Source organism: Corvus moneduloides, chromosome 3 (assembly GCF_009650955.1).
Source record: "Corvus moneduloides isolate bCorMon1 chromosome 3, bCorMon1.pri, whole genome shotgun sequence".
Classification (NCBI taxonomy): Eukaryota; Metazoa; Chordata; class Aves; order Passeriformes; family Corvidae; genus Corvus; species Corvus moneduloides.
Genome location: NC_045478.1, coordinates 78371961 through 78392342, shown reverse-complemented (window position 1 = coordinate 78392342; position 20382 = coordinate 78371961). Strand labels below are relative to the sequence as shown.

At 45.7% G+C, this 20382-nt stretch overlaps 2 protein-coding genes across 2 annotated transcripts; one reads left to right on the top strand and one right to left on the bottom strand.

The window, feature by feature from the left end:
- Positions 1–95: 95 nt before the first annotated feature.
- EXOC8 (exocyst complex component 8) lies at positions 96–5658 on the bottom strand. Its single transcript, XM_032102316.1, has 2 exons — positions 4091–5658; positions 96–3437 (listed from the first exon to the last, which is right to left on the bottom strand). Exons 1-2 carry the CDS (start codon positions 5612–5614, stop codon positions 2829–2831), a joined length of 2133 nt encoding a protein of 710 aa, XP_031958207.1. The 5' UTR covers positions 5615–5658; the 3' UTR covers positions 96–2828.
- A 151-nt stretch (positions 5659–5809) lies between these two features.
- Positions 5810–11201, top strand: SPRTN (SprT-like N-terminal domain). Its single transcript, XM_032102318.1, has 5 exons — positions 5810–6173; positions 7401–7500; positions 8275–8403; positions 9158–9425; positions 9722–11201. Exons 1-5 carry the CDS (start codon positions 5905–5907, stop codon positions 10441–10443), a joined length of 1488 nt encoding a protein of 495 aa, XP_031958209.1. The 5' UTR covers positions 5810–5904; the 3' UTR covers positions 10444–11201.
- The last annotated feature ends 9181 nt before the right edge of the window (positions 11202–20382 follow it).

Sequence of the window (20382 nt, the reverse complement as noted above, 5' to 3'; positions counted from 1 at the left end):
ATCAGGAGAACTGTTATCGTATTATTCAGTAGTTACTGCAAATCCCAGTGTGAACATCACTGTCCCCACAAGTGCACAGCTCAGGAAAAGGAAAGTGCCATTCCAAAACTGAAATTTATTAAACCATGACTCACCATACATTGATTTTTCTCTGTTAACTAAATTAACAAAAAAGGGTGTTTAGCTTAATTTAATTCCGCACCATTTTCTTCAGGTTATTGTTTTTCTTTTATTATGACTTTAACAGATTCACAAGTTACAAAATATCAATGCCACTTACAGCAGTTTATACAAATCCACACCTGTTTGAATTGTGACAGGCACATGAACATGATGTTTGATGACCCAAATGAAAAGCCAGATTCCCTCATTCATTAAAACCAACATCAACACAAGCCCACTGCTCCATGGATGCAGTAGAGACAAAATCAGTAGGCTCAGTGCGCCATAAATAGATTGATGAGGGCTCAGTGACAGAGGCATAACAGAGCATGTGGCAGAATTACATTCTACATTTCATCCTCTGATGAGGGTACACCAGCTCACAATAGAAGCATGAACAGGGCTCTCCTCCTTTTCAGCCTTATGTTAATGCTTGGGAATTTGGGAAACTACAATTCAGCTTCTTGCAAAAAATCCTCAAGCATCACAATAATCAGTCTATAGTTCCAGATCTAACCCTCCTCTTGCAAAGACACACACACACAAAGATAAGGCTCATCTATATTTATTCTGCTTTCTTCTGCTGTTAAAAAAAAAAAGAAATATACCTGTGTTCACAGAAAAAAAAGCCATCTCTTCTCCCTCTCCTCCAAAATACCCATCACCACAGAGAGCTCTCATTTATAATACACTTGAAAGTATTTCTCAGATTAGGATGCTACCTTTGCCCAATTTAAACAGATGACAGAGATTATATTACTTTGCTATACTTCACTAGGTTCTGATATCAAAAACAGTTCAGTACCGAAATAACACCAATAGGCCTCTCTCTCTTGGACATAACATGTTACACAAGTTCTAACTCTCACTGTCCCTGTCCCTTAAAATAAAAAAAGGGCTACTTCACTGGTTTTCCATCAATTTAAGTTGGGAGCAACGAGCGAAGTTACCCTTTAAAAATATTTTGTATTACTTTTTTTTGTGAATTGCTAGCAAAAGGCCCAAACACCGAAAAGCAAGTGAGCAGAAACAATAGGATGCTTTGCAAAATCTGACAGTCTAAAAGGCATCCAAAGAGCAGGAGAACAAAACCCAGCCACTGAAGTGAAAACTGCATTGAACTAGCACTGTGAAAACAGGGAGAAATTAAGAAGTTTCAGTGTAACAGTTATGCAGAATGTTTCACTGGTGATACCTTTTGTTTGCTCAGGCAGTCACAAGGCATTCATTACCACGATACAAACTGCAAAAGCTTTATTTTGAAAGCGCTACAAGAATAGAATACCTAATTATTCCAGTTAAGGACACTTTTTGAGGGATTAATACAAGGCTCCTTAGCCGTAACATGATTTTCTCACAACTAAGAAAGTTTGCACCAAAGGGGAAGAAGTTTGCACAGCTTAGAAGTTGATGCTGACAGCTTTCCAAACCAGCCTTGACACAATACTTGGCTTATTTTATTTTCACAGACATATACTGCACAAGACAGCCAACATCGTTCAATCCAAACATAAGAGCATTTGTATAAACTTTCCCCATCAACATTAGAATTGCCAACCAAATCCTTGTGATTTCTGCAAAAAAGATAGTTCTTCTTGCTTATTGCTGTATTACAGGAAATTATGCTAGTTCTTGCGGGAGACAATGAATATTTCAAAGTTCACGTCTCTTACAAAAAGCCTCATAGTCTCTTCACCAGGTTCTGCTTCTGTACAGCAAAACTAGCATTCCATTTCTTCCAAATGAAACAGTCCCTTCAGACCCTCTCCCTGCCCTGCACGTCTCAAGAGCATTTATGCCTCTTCACCATGGTTCCTACCAGCAGACAACAGCCCATAACACATTTGTGACAGCACCTCAAGCAACAGCGCACACTTCGCACTGGACGTGACCCCAGTTAGATCCGTAAGAAAACACGGAAGAGGAACAAAAAGAGAAAGGGAAGCAACTTGTTCTCACTTCTCTTGAAGGGAACAAATGGTTCAGACAGCTATAATTTAGGCTGACAGGCCAGCTTATTAAACAGAAGAAGTCCCTTCATGCAAACACAAGATCCTATACTAAAAAACCATTTTTTATTCCAATCTGCCTCTGAAACTAATGAAGATAATCTCAAGGTTAAAGAAAATGAAAAGTCTGCATTGCTAGCACACAAATCACATTGTGCAAATCCACATCATTTCTCCGCAGTGCTGAGTCACATCTGGATGGTGGATGTGCCTCACTGAATACCACACCCTGGGAATGCTTCAAGCACTTCCCCTCCTACCAGAACACTGCCTTAAAAAAGAATTGCTACAGTGACATGATGAGAATTGATCTTTTCCTGCCATATGCTGTATATATGTAAGACTTTCACAAACAATTGGCCAAAACTTGTATTACTGTTATTTCCCAAGTTACAAATACTATACAAGCCCTTTGTACAGGATATGCTGCCCAAGGACATGTGACCTCCACCTTCTCACTTCCCTACACCCCATCCACCAAGTAAAGCACTGCATGCTTGCAGGCATTGATTCAAAGTCTTCAGCTTCTGGCATGCAGCAGTTAGGAGTTCTGCATCTTTCAGGGACTCAAAAAAAACCCCGTTTAGTTCACCTATTCAATGTACAACATTTTCAGTAAGTGCTGCCACCCTGCTCACAGGAACAGTTAGGTTCATTTCACACCACAGAGGTGGTACTTTCTGGATTCACACGCATCAATCTTGAGGCATTTCTCAGATCCTGTAGCTGCTTGGCTGGCTTTCCAACTCCTTCCTCAAATCTTTTTTCCACAACAGGAAGGACAGTTTCATACAGGAAAGAGGCGTTTTGCCTAATGAATGCCTTTTTCTCAGGGTCCTGTTCACACCGTAAACTGTAATCAACATGCTGGACAGCTACCAGGATGATTTCCACAAGACTCTCCAGAAGAACCATATGCAGCTCTGGAAAGTAAAGCTTTAACGCTTCCTCCAAGAAGGCCATCGTCTGCTTGGTGAAAGCTACTACAGTGTAACTAAGGTTGACCCAGCAGTCATCACCCGTGTATTGGTCAAAATTGCCCACCCCACAGCTCCTCATCTCCTCCCTGAGCTTCCCTAGCGCCTCTGGAGTCATCAGGTTCATCTTTCTCCACATCTCCTCAGAGTTGCGGTGCTTGGTGGCCTCGATGATGATATCCTTGTAGCTCTGTAAAGCACCTTTGATATCCTTCACCAGGAGGGCATGAATGATGAAGGTGAGATCCAGTCCAATCTCGCTCAGCTGCTTGCAGTGCTCTTTAGCTACCTGGGATAACAAAGAAAAGCAAAGGATGTTATTAGTGTGCAAGTACCCTTTACATCTTACATGTTTACCAAATTTATCACTGTCAGAAAACTGAGAAGTGTTACTCTTACTTCACTTACTTCTCATGATTTAAGAACTTCATTAATGAGAAATTAATAACTGAAAGATAAACCTTGGCTGTCAAAAATACCCTGGACAAATACAATATAACTCACACATAAGCTTTTTTTTTTCCCCCTCCCAATTAGCAGCTGAAAGAAAGCATAGCCTGAGGAAGTTAGTCTTGCAAAAAAATATGAAAATGTAGTTCAGGACAGCCTTGGAAAACAAAGAGAAAGTTTTGAAGTACTTATAATTCAGATGTAACTTATGTAAATTTTAGGATCTCCTACCAGTTAAAGGCAAATTAAGAATAAACCCATTTTGCTTTCTGACAAAGGCAGGGTTTTTCTTGACATGTATTATAATCTTTAGGCTTTCCTCTGTTAAATTGAATAAAACCAAACAAACCTCGAATCAATATTAACCTTCCAACGCAGGAAACCTCTCTGGAGACCCACACAAGAGTCAGTAACTAAACTAGGATTAGAAAAGAGAATTTAAAGCTTTGAAGCCTTTGTTTCAGCTATTGTGTCCCACCAACCCCCTCTTACCTTGACACACTCTGCCGCAGTTGACAAACTCTCTTTGCTATCAAATACTTGCTTACTGAAGGCATCTACAAACATCCTCATGGACGAGCGGGCCCAGACAACAAAGGCCGAGTAGCACCCGTTGTTGCCGGCGAAGTCCGTCTCAAACTCCCTGGCCGTCTCCAGGAGGCTGGTGAAGAAGACATGGCAGAGCTTGTGGATGTAGAGCAGCGTGGCGCCCTCGATGCGCAGCTGCCGGATGGCCGTCTGCACCGCGGCTGCCCGGTTCTTCAGGAACAGCTCGCACGCCTTGGTGGACTGGCCCAGGCGAATGAGCTGAGACACGGCTCGGCGGGTGGCCCGCGGCCCTCCTCGCAGCGAGCGGTCCGGGGACAGCTCGAACACCAGAACATCTGTAAGCTGCCGGACCCGCTCGTCCACCTTGGCCCGCAGTTCCTTCACGGGCTGGCTCACAGGCTTGTCCGCCAGGTACTCGTTGAGTTTATCCAAGAGGTCCACCGCCCCCTCGAAGTCCCGCTGAGCAATGCAGACGTCCAGGTCCTCAGGCAGCTCCTGGATCCACTCAAGCGAGAGGTCAACAACCTCGTCCTCAGCGGAGGGCTCATCCTCCTCCTCCTCGTCCTCATCCTCGTCGAACGGGTTGGTGGATTCGGGGGGCGTTGGGGCGGGCCGGGGCAGGGCCTCCTGCTCCAGGCGCCGCTTCTCGCTGAGGGCACGGTTGCGCTTGGTCTCCTCCAGCACCTCCAGCCACTCCTTCTTGATCTTGGCGTTCTCAGCCTGGAAGATGCGGCTCTCGGGGAACATGAGCAGCTTGAACATGTCCTTCATGGGCGGGTTGTCCTTGACGTTGACCACAGCCAGCCCGTCGAGGGGATACAGGGCATCGTAGCGGTAGGCCCCGCGGCGGTTGGGCAGGGCGGTGGCCACGAGCAGGCAGTCGTTCATGAGGAAGGCATGAACCCGCTGGATCTGCGCCATGTGGTCGGCATCGTACTCCACCAGGTCGCCGTTGTAGACCAGGTACTTGCCAGGGCTCTCGGGCAGGAGGTCGCGGCAGCCCTCCACCTTCTCCAGGAGGGTGGTGAGAGTACGCTGCCGCCCCTCCTCGTTGGCCGCCGCATCCTTGGCCGACAGAGGGAGGAAGGGGTCGGCGGCGGCGGCGCGGCGGGCGCCCAGCGCGGGGTCGTCGCGGTCGGCCTGGAGGAGCAGGGCCTGGGTGACGGCCTCCATGATGCCCTTCTGCTCGGTGAGGATGTGGCTGAGCTGGTACATCTCGCTCTCCAGGTAGCTGATCTCCCGCGCCGTCTCGATGAACTGCCGGTAGTTTTGGTAGACGTTGCGCTTCAGGCTCTGCGCGGTCTCCTCGCTCAGCGCCTGGATGCGCTGCCGGTGCTCCTGCAGGTCCCGGTCCCCGTCCGACTGCTGCGACAGCTGCTTCACGTACTCCCCCGCCGCGAAGCCGCCCGATTCCAGCTGCCGCCGCAGCCGGCTTCCGCCGCCGCCTTCGCCCAGCGACAGCGCCATGGCCGCGCCGCCGCCGCCCGGTATCCGCCCCGCCGCCGCCGAGAACGCCGCGCCTGCGCCCCGCGGCTCGGTCGGCGGGAGCGGCTGCCCGCAGTGACGCGCGGGACGCGGCGGGCGGGGCGGGAGCGGAGGGAAGGAAAGGGAAGGGAAGGGAAGGGGCGGAGGGGACTCTGCCGGCGCGCGGATTCCGGAAGGACGCGGCCGCAGCCCGGGCGCTGCTGCTGCGCGTGCGCCGCGGCGCCAGCGGATGCCGGCCGCGGCACTGCCGCCCGACGGGAGCTGCGCTCGGGATGGAGGACGAGGATTTCTTGTTGGCGCTCAAGCTGCAGAAGGAGTGGGAAGAGCAGGACAAGGCAGCGGCGGCGGCAGTAGCAGCAGCAAAATGCCCTGATCTCTCGCCGCACCGCTCGTCCCTCCGCCCGCTGTCTGTTGTGGATGAGGCGTGGGAGCTGCTGGACCCCAGCCCCGACGTGCACGCCCTGTTCGTGCACTTCAACCAGACGCTCTTCTGGGGGAAGCTGGAGGCGGTCACTGTGTCCTGGAGCCCCCGCATGACCAGGTGCGGCACCGGCGGGGTACGGGGCGGAGCGCCGGCCCGGCTTCCGGGGTTGCCCTGTCCCGGGGGCCGGGGGGTGTGCGGGGGTGGTCGCCAGGGGCGGGGAGGCGGCGGGGAGGCTGGGCCCTGTGATTCGGGGCCCCGGCAGCGTGCGCGGTGTCGGGGCGGTGGGAAAGGGCTGGCACCCATGGAGCCGCAGCCCGCCTTGGCGTGTGGCTGCGAGTGTCGGGGAGGCGGGGAAGAGCTGCCGCACTTGTCACTCTGTGCTGCTCCTCGCTGTGCCCCGCTAGCGCCGTGCTGGTGCCAAGGCTTCTCTTCCCGGCCGCTTGAATGTCCCGCATCTCTGGCATATCCCGTAGGGCGGGACATGAGGTGGTCGCTGTCCTTGTCTCCTTTGCTTTGCATCTGTCGTCCCTGGCAGCCACCTATGGCTTTCCTCGGAGGGATGTTAAGATGGAAGAAATTGCTTGGTCTTAGACGGTGTGTGTGGAAACCTCACGTACTCGTGTTCATGATAGTTCTACACGTACTCAGTCTTCATGATAGTTCTACCGCACGGCCGAAAGGCAATTAAGAACCAATAATAGTATATTACAAAAACCTAGAACAGACTAGGAAGGGGAATATAGAAGAAATCCGAGGTTAAACAAAACCAGGAATCTTTGAAGTGCAGTCTGCAGTTCCGCAGCAGATGCAATTGCTGGCGGCTGGAGTCCTGCCCCCCTCTTATCCTCTGCTGTTGCAGTATTCTTTAGACATTTGGAAATAGTTGAATATTGCACTGGTAGAGGACTAACTCAGTAACACACAAAAATAGTGGTGTTTGCTGGATTAGCACACAGAAGTGAAGGTATATGAAGGTTTGGTATGAGTCTAAAGTTGAGGGAGGGTGGGAAGTGAAATTGAAGCAATCAGCAATTAAGTCAGTGTTTGCTGCCGTGACTCGCCAGCATCCGTATAGTGTTATTTCACTCCATCACGAGTTCTAAAGGAAACATTCTTCTGCCTTCAAAACAGGCTTTTCTACTCTAAGGAACTTGTGGATTTTTTTCTTCTCAGCTTAATGGTGCTGAGTTTTTCAAGTAACTACTCAAAGTGATTTTTTTTTCCTTGTTCTGAGTGACCTAGCATGTGTTTACAGGGGGTGGTATTTTAGCCTAAATTCTCCATTTTCTTCATGTGCTACAGAAAGAACAGATTTTCACATTTTCTTTCTGCTTTTTCTTTCAGCTCTGCTGGTATCTGTTCATATCATGAAAGAAGTGGGTTGTGTTCCATTCGTCTCAGTGAGCCGCTTCTAAAGTTAAGGCCAAGGAAGGATCTTGTGGAGGTATTTGAACATGGCTTATGAATCTACACGTAAAGTGCATTGTGCCTGCCCCCTCCTCTGCTCCATACAAACATTCTGGATTTTGTAGTGGGATTCTTATGTGCAGTAACTTATGGATCATAAAATACTGTTATGCTAGTGTGGCTTGTGTTGCAGTATCATGGTAATCTTTAGTTTTATGTTTCTAAGTGGACAACTCAAAATAGGAGGCTAAAGTCACTTGTTTATTTTATTGACTTTATAAAGAGAAAAAAACAGCCCAAGTTTTTAACTCCTAAATTATCCTTTAATATTCGAATATGGACTGTAGTTTTGAAAGGGCCAACGACAGAAAATAAGGATGTAGGATATAACTTAACATGACTTTGTGTTGCTTCCTGGGCCTCTGCCAGAGCTGCTGCTATCAGCTGGCTGAACATTCAGGTTTGCCTAAGGACAGAAATGCTGTAGAGTTTCAACTTGTTCAAAAGTGGCTCTTTTTTTGAGTGTAGGGGATGAGCTCTTTAAAGATGTGACTTAAGTTTGAAGATTATTTCTCCTTTTTGGAATGCTGCTTATTGAAGTGATATTCTCCAGCATGCTTTGGTGGTGTGGGAATAGTGCTAATTTGGTTTGATAGATCTAAGTATTATGTTTTTATTCACTGAATATACGAATAATCAAAGATAAGATCAGTACCATAATCAATGTAGAGGACTAAAATAGCTGCAGCTTAATTTTGAAATTGAAAACGCAATGCTTTTCAGTAAATATCTAATGGTTGCATCATTTCAGACACTGTTGCACGAAATGATCCATGCCCTGCTCTTTGTTACTCATAACTACAAGGATCGTGAGTCTCATGGACCGGAGTTCTGCAAGCACATGCGTCGCATTAATCTCTTGACTGGAGCCAATGTCACAGTAAGAATAATCCTCTTCTCCTGATTTAACAGAGCTTTCTTCCTGATCTGGTGCTTTAGTTGCCCAGTGTGGTATGAGTGATCTTCTTGTTGGACACTCCACAGTTGGTACCAACACAAATTTGCATCCAAGTGTGTGCCAGTTCCATAGTTACTTTGTTGGGGACTGTGGTGGGAACAGGTTGAGGAAGATGTGGTGAGTTGTTAGTCATATAATTTTCAGCTATATTCTCTGTAAGAACTTTTCTTTAAGCTGTTGTGGTAAACTAGAAACAGCTTAATGGTAGCAGGGACAGAAGAGCTCCATGTGAAGAGCAGTCAAGATTTATGTCAATAGAGGGTAATGATACTTATGTCAATATTTAAAAATAATGTGTCTAATAAGATCAGTTAAGGTAACAGCTGAAAGGAGAATACAATACTGGTATTGTTTGCAATGCATTCTAAACAGTTCATCTTCTAGGTGAAATTGTAGATAGATTTCCAAAGTTATTTTATTGCAGTTTAAACAAAATAACGAGGACATAGTCCTATGTATCCTATCTTTTTAAAGCTTTGTTTTAATGGTAGCTAAATGTTGACCAAATTTTATTCAGGTCCAGCTCTTTTAACTGCTAATATAAAAATCACAGCAGTAGTGGAAAGAATAGAATGGAAATAGATTTTTTAAAAAAAATACTATAGAGCTAGTGATATCAAATTTGTAACTTCCTGAATGACTGTTTGTTTTTTGTGGTTTTTTTTTTTTAACTTAGATCTATCACGATTTTTATGATGAGATTGATGTGTACCGCCAGCACTGGTGGCGATGCAATGGCCCCTGCCAGAACAGAGCACCTTACTTTGGGTATGTGAAGCGCTCAATGAACAGAGCACCCAATCCACATGACTTCTGGTGGGATGAACATCAAAGGACATGTGGGGGCACGTTCACCAAAGTGAAGGAGCCAGAGAAATTCTCAGAGAAGTCCAAGCAGAAAACTCAGACAGCAAAACTTCCACACTTCAAATCAACTAACAAAGGTATTTTATGGTTTTTTTTTTTCTTTGCCAGACTGATTTTTGTCCAAATGTTTTCTTGAACAAATATGGACGGAACACTACGTAAGCTTGGTTTACATGTTACTGTTACATAGCCAAAGAACAGGGCCTGTTTGTGCACTTCTAGGCACAAATCCCTCAACTGAATTGTCTACAAAAGGTTCTGTTTTATGCACTATTTTCAAACAGCAGATTTTTTTGTGTGAAGCACCTCAAATACTGAGCCATGGTTTTTTAATGAAAACGTCATTAACTTATTTTTTAATCTGATTTTGCAGGCAAGACACAAATGCATGGTATGCAAGACCTGATGCCTTTTAGTGGAACAGGATATCGGCTTGGAGGAGGAGACGGTGTCCTTTCAGAAAAAAACACAAATACCAGCAGCTCCATTGGAAACAGTGAAGCACACGGCTCACTGCATCATTCAGCAGTGAGGACAATACCAGTCCCTAAAAATGAGATAAAATGGGAAAAATTACCCCATAGTGGCATCTTTCCGCTTCGTACCAATGGTGCCAGTGAAAAGACCAACTTAGCTGTAAAGCGTGAATTTCCAAAACCCTCTGCTGCCTGTACAGAAGATGACGAGAACAACTGTGGATTGCCTGCTAGGATGGCTCGTGTTACTGAAGGAACATCAGGCCAAGGCTCACCAGTTGACAAGAGAGCTATGCCATCTTCTAACTGGTCACCAAAACAAATTTGTTTGGAGCAGACCCCAACAGTTCAGGGTGCATCTGAGAAAAAAAGCTTAGAATGTGTTAGTACCCTGCAGCGATGGCCAAAAAAGGAAGACAAAACTGCCTTTGAAAAGTATTTCATCAAAAAGGGGGGTACTGATGTCACTACAACTACAAAAAACAGAGCTGAATTTACAAAGTCCTCTGCAAGTCCTAGCAATCCTGTGAGGCAGGATAGAAAAGTCAGTTGTCCTGTCTGCGAGACTGAAGTTTTGGAATCTAAAATAAATGAACATCTTGATTCTTGTCTTGCATAAAACAGCAGAAAGCTGTCTCAAAAAGATGAATCCGGGTTGGAAACGTTGCTTGAAAGGTAATTTTCTCAGGGTTTGCTTAGCTGTGGTTACACTCCTGTGTGCTTGTTCTGAAATGGAATTTAAAATGTAGCTGACCTCCGTATCCCCACACTAGTAAGTAAAAATTGTGTGGAATGCTGCTAGAAATACTGGTAAAGACTGCTCCTGGACATGTCATAAAAGCTTTCATGATTTCCCATTTAAACTTCCAGTGCTATACAGGACAAATTAGGATTAAAGTGACATTACCTGACAGTCTTCAATTTACTTCTGGAAGCCAGCCAGCTTGGTGGTTAGCAGGCCAGTCAGTTGAGTACTAAAGCCACTGTGCCATGAAAAGTTTTGAGTGCCAGGCACATGTGTTTTCTATATGAGCTTCCTGAAATGTTCTCCTGCTGCGCTAAGGTATTTAACGGGTTAAACATTAAACGGTTTGATTCCTTACAATCAGTAAAACTGATTGTAAATATGTTTGCTTAAATATAAAAATAGTTTTATATAAATAGTTTTTAAACAAAATCGTTTTATGTCTTGTTAGCGTAGTTTCAAATGGCTGTATCAGCCTGGTTCGTACATGTTTACTGTATTACTGCTGCTCTCTTAACTCCTTTTAAATGCTTCATATGTTTTAAAATATTGACACTACAGAAGATTAATGTAAATTACTTTGTTCTTGCATACTTTAAATAAATTGTTACTGAAGTTTAAATTTCCACTAAGCCTGGCCATTCTGTGTTACTTACCAGTGGGTTTACCTGTATATTTAATAACAGTCTTGTTTATTAGAGCCTTTCTGTATTAACACTTTTCCTTCTTAAATTTCCCTGTAAAACAGGTGCTGGTGAATACAGATTGCATCAACTTCTGCTTTCACCATCCTGTTTTTAAAACAGTTTCATTATTGTTGCACTTCTGTGAAAAATTTTACAAATACTGATAGTAAAACTTGCTTTCCCATGTTAATTTTCCATACTTCCTTCTTAAAGCTGCAACATCTATCAGTGTTTCCAGTGATACTTGACATTTTCAAGGGCAGGACTACCAAGAAATATTTGTATTATCTTATGTTTTTAAGATGAGGATGAGAATTGCACCACAAAGGATCTCTCACATCATGAAGCACTTGTGAGAGGTATTTCCTTTACAATTGTTCTCTGCAGTTTCCTCATTTGTCTTTCCTACTGTGACAGATGGGAGTAAAGGAGAAGGACTGTGGGTATTGTTAAATGTGGGGATTTTTTTCCTAATGTCTTCTTTTACTTCTAAACTGTTCATCTGAAGGCCAAACAGAAAACAAATGAGGAATTTGGTGTAGCCTGTGGAGGGAGGGGGAACTTAAGCTGTAGGCAAGTCTGTCCCTCACATACACATGTCCTAAAATAGATCTTTGTCCAAACAATTGAGCAATTCTGGATTAGCTATGGAAAAAGAGCACCTCTGTCATATGTGTTTTTACAAGGAAGTATTCTAATACCAGGATCTCTTTTAACCAGAGAGGAAGGCTTTGCAGTTGCTACTTATTGCAGCCTGTTATTAATGGGTCACGGCCACCTTCATTCTGGGTATGTTACTGTGAATGCTGTTTCTGTAAAATGTTGTGCTTGAATACAGTGTCCTACCCACAAGGATAACAATGACTGCCAGTATAAAATACGCTGCTCAATTTGGGTCAAAGGTGAGAAATTTCATCTTCTCTATCAGTTGTCCATGTCCTTGAGTGAGTTTAAATACTGCCTGGAACAACACAAGCTGTCAGTGAGCCTTGAACAAACACGCTTCATTGAAGTGCAGCGTCAGTTGCCTGAATGGAAATCTGAGAAACAAGTTAATAGACTCGATTTCTGAGGCAAAGCAGCTATGAAAGAGGGTTGAGCGTGTGCGTGCATTTTGTCAACAGAAGGTTCTGCAAACTAAAGGAAAAAGCCATCTCATTTTGTGGTGACCTACTAGAATTGCTCTGAATGATTCAGACTCTGAATGATTAAAACTACGTAAGTGGGGTTACTTGGCTCTTTCATTATTATAATAGGAGACTGCTCTTCAGATGCCTTGAAACTGGTCATCAGGCTAGAAATCTTTAAGGTTGAATGTTAGCAAGTATTTTTTATGTTACGGAAATGTTATCTAGGAAGTTTTCATAATACTTGAGTTCTGATGAAACAGTGGGAAGAATTTTTCTCAGGACTACTAAAATACATTCATATATTGCAAGAAGAGATGCAATAGAAATAGTCTGCTTTATAAGGTATTTTAAAAGCAATAATGTGCATTCATCTCTCCTTCAGCATCTCCAGTAGTCCAACGACTCTTTGTTTTCACCTGGCATATCTGGGTCACATGGGAGAAGTGTATTCTCACAGCAAGTTCAACCCTGATGCCTGGGCATAAGCTGATGTGGAGGCTATTTATGTCTGGGTGGAAGCAGCCCCCTCAGGCAGGGCAGGCCCTGCTGCTCAGAGTGTGGCATCAGGAACCTGTTACCTGAGCCCCCTTTCTAGAAGCATTTTCCAAGAGAACCACCAGAGAAATATTGTTCATTTGGAACAGGCTGTGCTACCTGCCTCTGGACCAGTGCAATGAAGGGCACCGGGTAATAATCTAGTACCAAACCAAAGGCTAGAGAGGGCTTAGTCATGACTGGACAAGGAGTGAATTCCGGAGGTGCAAAGTAGCTATTCAAACTTCCAACTTCCCTTGGTGCAGCAGGAGGACGTGCAGTAGACTAAATGGCTTGTGAGGGCTTTCTTCTTCATGTGTTCTTCTGGTGCCCCTCAATTCTCTTGCATTTTCCATGCACACAGCATCTCTTCAAGTAAAGCAAGATACACTTTACTGAAGGGTAACAACCAGAAGGAATCAACAGGAAGTTTCTGAGGAAAAAGCCAGATGGACATCTCTTCTAAATGGTTGGAGCAATTCAAGGTGATGGTGGGATGATGCAGACTACTCTGGCTGGAGAATGTTAAGAAACTGCCACCACAGCAGTTTGCTCCACCACTGCTGGGTCTGGTCATCCTAGAGCACCATGTCTGTGCCTTTTGTCACCTTAAATTGAAAGGCCACTAAGAAGTTGGAGCAGGGGTCCTCATGAGGTTACACCTGACCTACATCCCCCTACGAGCATGATTGTTGCTGCCTGACATGGTGAAGGCAGCCCTGAAACCGCTGGTCTCCAGCAGCTGCTCCTTAACAGATAGCCAGCATTCAGCAATTCTACACTCCAAACTGAATACCCAAATTCTTACTTGCATCTGCATTACTACAGCTGTCTTGAGGTCTTGGGCTTAAAGAAACTATTTTTTAAAATAGGAATATAAAGACTCTGCATAAAATTATCCTTGAAGTGTCGTTTGTGGGCAGACAGGCCATGAAAGAGGCTTGCATTTCACTGTGTGTGAAAACACGCGTGTGTGATTTCATATACTCGTGTGTAGCGAAAAAAAAAAGCCAAGACCGCAGGCTGTGTGGAGCTCTGGGACTCCTCACCATGCCGTTAGGTGGCACTCCTTGCACGTAAGGAGTTCTTACTTCTTCCTCTCTAACCTGTGCGGGGAGAGAACAAAGGGTGCAGCATTGGCAGGCTCGTATTTCACCTACACTGCACTCCAGGCTGAACGTGGACGAGCAGCAACCCTGGCTGGACCACAAACAAGTTAAAGGAGGAGGAGCAGTGGTGGTGGGGGGGGGGAAATCTGCAACTAGCTGGGGATGAGAAGTAAATTTACAACTAACTAGATTCTGTGAGTGATTCTTTAACTTTGCTGTGAGAAACACTTGGAAGATGAGAGAGTAGCTCCTTCTTCTAGTTCAAGGCTCAGGAGTAACCCCAAAGCACCCTTTTGTGGGTTACAGATACTGCACTGCTTGCATCCATTGCAGTGACAAAGCTAATTTTCTGTCACCATTTGGCATCAACAGAGCTCTACAAGAGATGCAGGACAGAGTTTTAGGAAGTCAGAGGGGTTATAAAATACAAAACTCCTGTGCCTCAGCTAAGCCAGGGAGCCAGAGGGGTGTAACAGGCCCAGTGAAGGGTAGTGTACCACAGGTGTGAAAACTTAAAATGGGATGTGGCCGTGGCCTTAATTATTCTGTTTCCTTTTAGCTTCTGCCAGGCCAGGCTGCTTTAAGACTAGATTAAATTTCTAAGCAGGTGCAGCAGCTGGGCCTGAATAGCTCACCCTGTCTCTGTTCCATCCATCCCCCATCATTCACATAATTTCAACAGTTTTTTTGCCTTAGCATGTCTTAGACGTGACATTTCCTAAGGTGCATAGCAAAGAATGTTTGAAGGGGCAAAACCCAACAAGTCAAGTATTTGGCTTCACCATTGCTTAATTTAAAAGCAGTGATTATTTTAACTGGTGTCAATCTCTGGATCATAGTTTTTGTGTTTACTGCACGTACCTTCTCTTCAGAGATCTGTCACTAGTGGCATAAAAAGTCTGGGGCAAGATGTGGGCTTGAGCTCAGTGAAGGCCTGGTACAGGATATGAGCTATAGGAACATGGTTTAGTTGGGGGCTTTGATTCTTCTCGTAGCTTCGTCAAGCAATTTACAATGGCAGGAATGGCCATAGGGCCTCTCTGCTCTTACCCCACTTTCTCCCCACTGCTTTGCTCCCCTGCCTTTGTCTTCCCACTGACACTGGTCTCTTCCCTGGAGCATCCCAGTAATGATCTGCTTTCTTTCCCAAAGGCTCCACTCCGTGGGCGTGCTGCCACTGATCTGTAAGCAGTTTTTGATCCACTGGGAAGGTGTAGGTTGTGTTTGGAGGCAGGCACAAAGCTGAAGAGCAGTGCAAGCCACTCGCTTGGAGGGTGCCCTCCTGCAGATGCCTCTGCAGCACTTGCCTGCAGCCAGTGCAGGGCAGCACAGGGCCTGCTGCAGCACCAACAGCAAGAAAAGCTCCCTGCTGCATCACAGGACCACACCACTGGGCACGGGCTGCTCTGGGTAACACGGCTCTGGAAGGACATGGCACAGATCTGGGCTGCTCTGGCAGATGGCAAACAGAAACACATCCAAAGGGAAATCATCCTGAGGATGAGTCAACACCCCAGGGGCTTCAGAGAGGATGGCACCTGTACCAGCTGCAGTATGGATAGCCGCAAGGAAGGGACTTCAGTCTTACATCTGCCGTCTTCTCCAGGACATGCTGCTAAGAATCCTTTGGGCTGTTCCTTTGATTTACATTTAGCAGTACCTACATGGGAAATTTCATTTAAAGTAGAACTTTTACTTCAGCAAGGGTAGCTGAACATGGGAACAGGTTTCCTGCAGAGGTTGTGGAGTCCCCATCCTTGAAGATACTCAAATCCCAACTGGACATGGCCCTAGACAGCCAGATCTGGGTGACCTTGTTTAAGGGCAGGGGAGCCGGACCAGACCACTTCAGGAACCCCTTCCCATCTAAACAGCCCTGGGTTTCTGCCTAACAACCCCAGGAGCACTTCAGGTAAAACTGAAATTAGAGCTGAAGGCAATTAAGGCCCACCTGCTTGCCCTTGCCCTGGCACAGCCCAGAGTTGCTCACACCAACTCTAACAATCAGCTGATTTCCAGCTCTGCATTTCTTCCTCTCGCTGCAAGGTTTGGCATGGGCAGCTCTCATCACTGCCACCCAAACCATGGGGATGAGGGATAAGCCTCCTGTCACATGCATCAGAGACTGGGGGACTTCAGGCAGGAGCTGGGTATGTGCCATGACACAAGGACAGGTACAAGGAAGCTCTGCCCTCCCAAGCCTAATTGCTGAATCCTCGCCAAGTCACACTGGGAGAGAGGATTATCAGCCTTGCAGACAGCATGAATTAAAATTCAGACTTAATTAACTTTGAATGTACCTACAAGAGATTTAGAATGCCAGAAAAGCACCCCATGAGAGGAAACAGGAGGTGTTTCAGGCACTGCAAAACCCTTAGTCTATTCAAGCTATCAGGCAGCATTTCCCAGGCAATTTGGCAGAGTTAAGACAACTCTGCCAAGAGGTCTCACTGCTAATATTTGGGCTTACGGTTGGGCCATGAAATGCAATGTTGCCAAAGCAGACACACATCCCAAGTGGTAAGCAATGCCATGACATCGGAGCTGTTTGCAACGGGTTACGGACACAAGCATTAAACACAAGCATCCCCTGAAGGAATGAGGAGCCCTCTGTTTGGAGGAAAACACTGCAAAGTTGTTGCCTTAATGCCAGCTTCCTTTTAATCCCTGTAGAGGTCCCAGTCAGTCCATGCACACCCTGCAGTAGGTATGGAGGGAAACACTGCCTTAACTTCTTCAGGAAGAGGAGAGGGATGGGAGGTTTCTGCTATTGGGCAAGCACCCTCACTCAGCCCTGAGATGTTACAGGATGGGTTGATCCCAGCCCCCAGTGTGTTTTCACCTGTGGCTGTGGATTTGTGTTGAAGTGACACCATTTTTAGGAGACCGACAAGTAGATGTCCTGTCCATGAAACCCGCAACAGTTTTCATTCTCCTTCTCTCTATGCCTCTTCAACAGAAAGACTCCCCAAGCCTGGTGTGAAGCTGCTGCTGGGGGGTTGTTGCATGGTTAAGATACTCTGAATGCAGTGCCAAGTGGAGGGTATGTCCCACGCACTGCCACGGTTCAGCTGTGTTGTGTATGACCTCACCACCTCCGCAAAGGAGAGGGAGCACCCTCAGCGATCCAAGGTTAGTTGGCCTCCCAGAGGTGTCAGCAGCTTGGCACATGGAGCTTTTGTCAGGCAGCACCAACTCAGGGCAGGCAGCAGTACTAGCCAGAGGCTCTGCTGCCAGCCATGACTTGGTAGCCACGGTTCTCAGGCATTTCATACAGCCCTCAGCCAAGAGCTTGGCTAGCACCTGACCACCTGGAAAGGCAGCCACCAGGCCGTGACCGGCTGTCATCTCACAAAAAAAACCCCCAAATGTTTTCTTCAGCCAAGTATGTTACAATTCAATCCAACCCCCACTCAAGGGAAGCAGCAGAAGAGAAGGGCCTGCAGCTCAGTTGACAGCAGGTGGGAGAGTGCTTGGGGAGCCGTGGAAGGATGCAAAAGCACGGGGGCAGCAGAGAGGCCCCCACCACGCACATGTGGGAGCAGAAAGAGCAAGGGCAGGTTGGAAACAGAGCGGTTGCTCTCCAGGCACTCTCACACGAAAAAACCTGAGCAAATTTTCAAACCTGCTGTAAGCACTGGAGGTGTGACCACTGTGCTCCTACTTCCCCTGCTCCTCCATCCCTGCCCCAGTGGGCTTTTGTGCCACACAGCATCCTCCCCCTGTAAGAGAGCGGTGTGTCTCTGTCACCTCTGGGACACAAAGACCATGCTTTTCTGCTTTGAGATGAAGCCTTGTCCTGGCTGTGACACAGTGGGACCCCCCTCACTCTCTCTTCCAGCCAGCTCCATGAGCAGGAGCCTGAACCATTTCTGAATCCTGCTCCTGGTGTCCCAGTCACAGCCTGGCCACAGGTGGACCCCGCTCCCTGCCTGCTCTCTTGGATTTGTATAAGCCTTGGGTTTATCGGAAAGTACGTGCCCTCCCTCCTCATCTCATTGCATAATGTTGCATGGTTGCGAAGCTGCAGAAAGTCTCAGCTAGACACAGTCATTCCCTAATGCCCTATTTTAAATAAAGGGTTTTTTAACAAAAACCAAACCCACAAACATCTAAAATATTCTTATAGTGCAGGTGGGAAAAAATAGAAGTCAAAGAAGTTTAGAAATTGCTACCTACACTCCTGCAGGAGTTCTTCTAGATACAAGAAATATTTAGGATTGAAGAGAGTTAACTTTCTACAATTTCTGCTTGTTCATTAAAACATGACTGTGTAGAACACGTGCCCAGCACCACATTACTCACTATTATGTCATGGCTGGGGAAGGGGAAGTGAAGGGAAAATAAATATGCCTAATGTGACAGCTCAAACTTTGCTCTTTGCTATCGGGAGCACCATCAACTGGACTCTAACCTCAGAAAACAGATTGTTATTACCCATGGGCCTTCGGCAAACATTAGTGGTGTCCACAATCACATTTTCCCTGAAGAAATATTCTTCTTGATGTCCAGAGATCCTCCCAAGTGCTCCTATAAAAACAGTTCTGAAGTCTCTTTCGGCTCTGGTAACTCATGGTACAGCACTCACCAGGACTGTAGTTTTCACATCTAGGGGTGGTGGCATTTAGTTTGTTTCCATAGTGGTTGGTTGGGGTTTTTTTTGACACATTCACTCCTATCTTACTGCATGAAAAAACTCTCAGGATTCCAACAGCAATTAATCCAGCTCCAAAATTCCAGTTTCCTTCTGTTCCTCAGAGCTGCCACCATGTCTTCTGCTATACTGCAATCTTTTAAAATAGATTTATAAAGCTTGCTTACATGCAGTTACATAAGCAAGACACATTTACAACCAAAGTGACTTGCCTTCAGACACTTTTGATAGTTTTTTTTCTTGGCTTTTTGGTTGACCCTTGCTTTCTTTAGGTAGTAAAATACCAGCTCACAACCCAATATAATGTTCAGGCACTAGGCTTTTCATTTGTGAGTAGGAGTCAAATCTCTACATTTTAGTTATGCTGGCTTCATCTTTTATTTAAAAACAAAAATAAAATAGAACCACATCAGCCCTTGAAACAAACCCAGGAGAGGAACTGGTTCCACCCTGGCAAACCACACTGACACAGACAGACAGGCCCACAAGGAGCACTGGATATTCAGAATATTCAGAGATTAAATTTTACTTCCCATCTCCAACAATATTTTAAAGAAATAATGGTTTTCAGTTCAGACACTGCCCTGAAGCAGTGTGCCTTGTATCACAGTTTGCCTGTGTGTGATCCTGGCAAGTTGTTAGCCCATCTCTGTGTTTTACATCCCTCCCACTCTGTTGTGAGGCATGCCCTGCAAACTTTCAGCCATGTGAGAAGGATGGTACTGGGCTTAGAGGCTAAATGAGCCAGTCACCTCTTCCAGCATGTATCACCACGTTATACACAAAGGTAGTTAGAGGAAATTCTCCAGAAGACCCCATAAACTCTTCCCAATAGAAGTTTAATCCCGAGATGCATATTTAATAAGGGGAAAGTCCAACAACTTACTATTGGAATACAGACAAGGAAACCAACTCCTAGTTCGAGTAAAGTTATGAACATCTCATCTTCAGAGATAAAAATATATTTGTTTGCAACACACATCCATGAAGAAAAGGATGGACGGGATGCATAAACAAGTGTTTTTTCTGAGACAAACACATTGTGCACTTTCTCCCCACACTTCATGTTCCTCCCAAAGCACACACCTAGAGCATATTTTTAATTGGCATGTCCCATATTCCTCATACCCACCCAACATGTTTTATCTTGGTCTCATGTGCCAGTCTCTTCCCATCCTACTTTACCATTTCTATGTAACTCATTACTTCCTCCCTGTCCTGCTAAGGACTTGAGTCTATCCCCAACAGGTTAGCAATTTACATCTCATCTGTCCCTTCCACTTTTAGAGCCAACTCATTTGGGAGCTATGAGTCTGGGGATTTTTTTTTTAGTATTTCAGGAAAGGGATAAATGTTCTGTATATTCACTCAACTTCAAAGCCATCAGGAAAAGCTTGATGAAACTCAGTAAGTGGTAGTAAAAGTCAACAGAGCAAATTCTCTGGAACTGGTTTTGACTGGTAGGAGGACCTTGAAACCTGCTTCTGTCGGCTGCTATCCACCCCTAACATACAGGATCAAGCAACCCTGATGCAGCAGATGTTCCAGAGTGAACACAGCTCCTGTACAAACAGACTTCAGTACATGTGCTGCCATTACTTACATTCAAGCTTTCTGTGTGAAAAAAGAAAAAAAGCTGACAATGGGAGACCCAGCGATGCATACTTCTACCCCCATTCCCTCCAAAAAGCAGGTGAGAT

Coding starts and splice junctions, on each gene's coding strand:
- EXOC8 (XM_032102316.1), bottom strand. CDS start 5,614: ATGGCGCTGTCGCTGGGCGAAGGCGGCGGCGGAAGCCGGCTGCGGCGG. Junction 3,438..4,090: donor CTGCGGCAGAGTGTGTCAAG/GTAAGAGGGGGT, acceptor TTGTTATCCCAG/GTAGCTAAAGAGCACTGCAA.
- SPRTN (XM_032102318.1), top strand. CDS start 5,905: ATGGAGGACGAGGATTTCTTGTTGGCGCTCAAGCTGCAGAAGGAGTGG. Junction 6,174..7,400: donor TGGAGCCCCCGCATGACCAG/GTGCGGCACCGG, acceptor TTTTTCTTTCAG/CTCTGCTGGTATCTGTTCAT. Junction 8,404..9,157: donor TGACTGGAGCCAATGTCACA/GTAAGAATAATC, acceptor TTTTTAACTTAG/ATCTATCACGATTTTTATGA.